Source organism: Penaeus vannamei, chromosome 2, assembly GCF_042767895.1.
Source record: "Penaeus vannamei isolate JL-2024 chromosome 2, ASM4276789v1, whole genome shotgun sequence".
NCBI classification, from domain to species: Eukaryota; Metazoa; Arthropoda; class Malacostraca; order Decapoda; family Penaeidae; genus Penaeus; species Penaeus vannamei.
The window spans coordinates 24,677,004-24,678,079 of NC_091550.1; the positions used below are offsets into that span (position 1 = coordinate 24,677,004).

At 33.8% G+C, this 1,076-nt stretch overlaps 1 protein-coding gene across 1 annotated transcript in view; it reads left to right on the forward strand.

Moving 5' to 3' along the window:
* Positions 1-1,018: 1,018 nt before the first annotated feature.
* LOC113812981 (CXXC-type zinc finger protein 1) overlaps positions 1,019-1,076 on the forward strand; it is a gene marked incomplete at its 5' end in the record, with an annotated part of 11,867 nt that continues 11,809 nt past the window's right edge. The window contains 1 exon segment of the mRNA XM_070131546.1: positions 1,019-1,076. This exon segment is cut by the window's right edge and continues 152 nt beyond it. Coding sequence (XP_069987647.1) covers positions 1,019-1,076 — 58 coding nt within the window.

Sequence of the window (1,076 nt, forward strand, 5' to 3'; positions counted from 1 at the left end):
TATAAGGGTGTTCCACTATGACAGACATTGCCATCACTGATGTGACAAGTAGAATGAATTGTGATTAAAGCCATACTTGGGTTAAGTAGCCATTTCAGAGCCCTTATGTGTGTTAATGCCTATTTGTCTCATAACTGCTTCATACATCTTACGATTTTTACATGTAAATTTCATTTGGTTTTGGAAAGAAACTTGGAAATAATGAATAATACCAACAATAATCACTGTCACTCTGGCTCAGTAGCCTCACCATCCATACCTGGAGTTATTCCTAAACATAACTAACTATAGAATGCCATTTCATGTTCTTTGCTATTCTTTCTAATTTAGTGTTGTTACATGACCCCTCTGTGTCTTCCATGATGCTGCCTATTTACTACAGTTCTTATCTTCTACTCAGTTACATGCCTTCTGTTTTTTTTTTTCTCTTTCTTTTTCTTCTTTTCTCTTTTCTCTTTTCTTTTCTCTTTTCTCTTTTCTCTTTTCACTTTTCACTTTTCTCTTCTTTTCTCTTCTTTTCTCTTCTCTTCTCTTCTCTAGTGGCTGGTAAACTTTTAGTTCCTTTCCTCTCTTGGTGACTGAACACTTGTGAAGTCGTCTATATTTAAACACAATTGATAAACTAAGCTGGACTTGGTCATCCATCATTTTCCCCACACCAGCCCATTGTGCTTCAGTTCATCTCCTTTCTCAGTATTTATGTTTTATCTCAGTATTGGAACTGGGTTCATTTGCATTGATTACTATGGAGGCTCACAATCCATTGCTATTTTTGTATTTTTTTTTTTTTTTCATGGAAATCTTAATAAGATAGATATTATTTTTCCTGTGACCTATTTCCATGGTTTATCAATTTTTTTCTGCTGTATTGTTATGAAATTTCAATGAACTTGAAAATTCCTTGCGAAAATGAGAGAATTTGCCCCTGCTCATCTTTAGTAAAATTGTTTATGTAGATGTAGATTTTCTGGCCTATTGACTGTGGTGTATCTTATTGACCATTTGTATTTATTTTCAGAGAAAAGAACAGATTAATGTAAGCAGAAATAAGAGAAGACGCCATGAACCAGATTCAT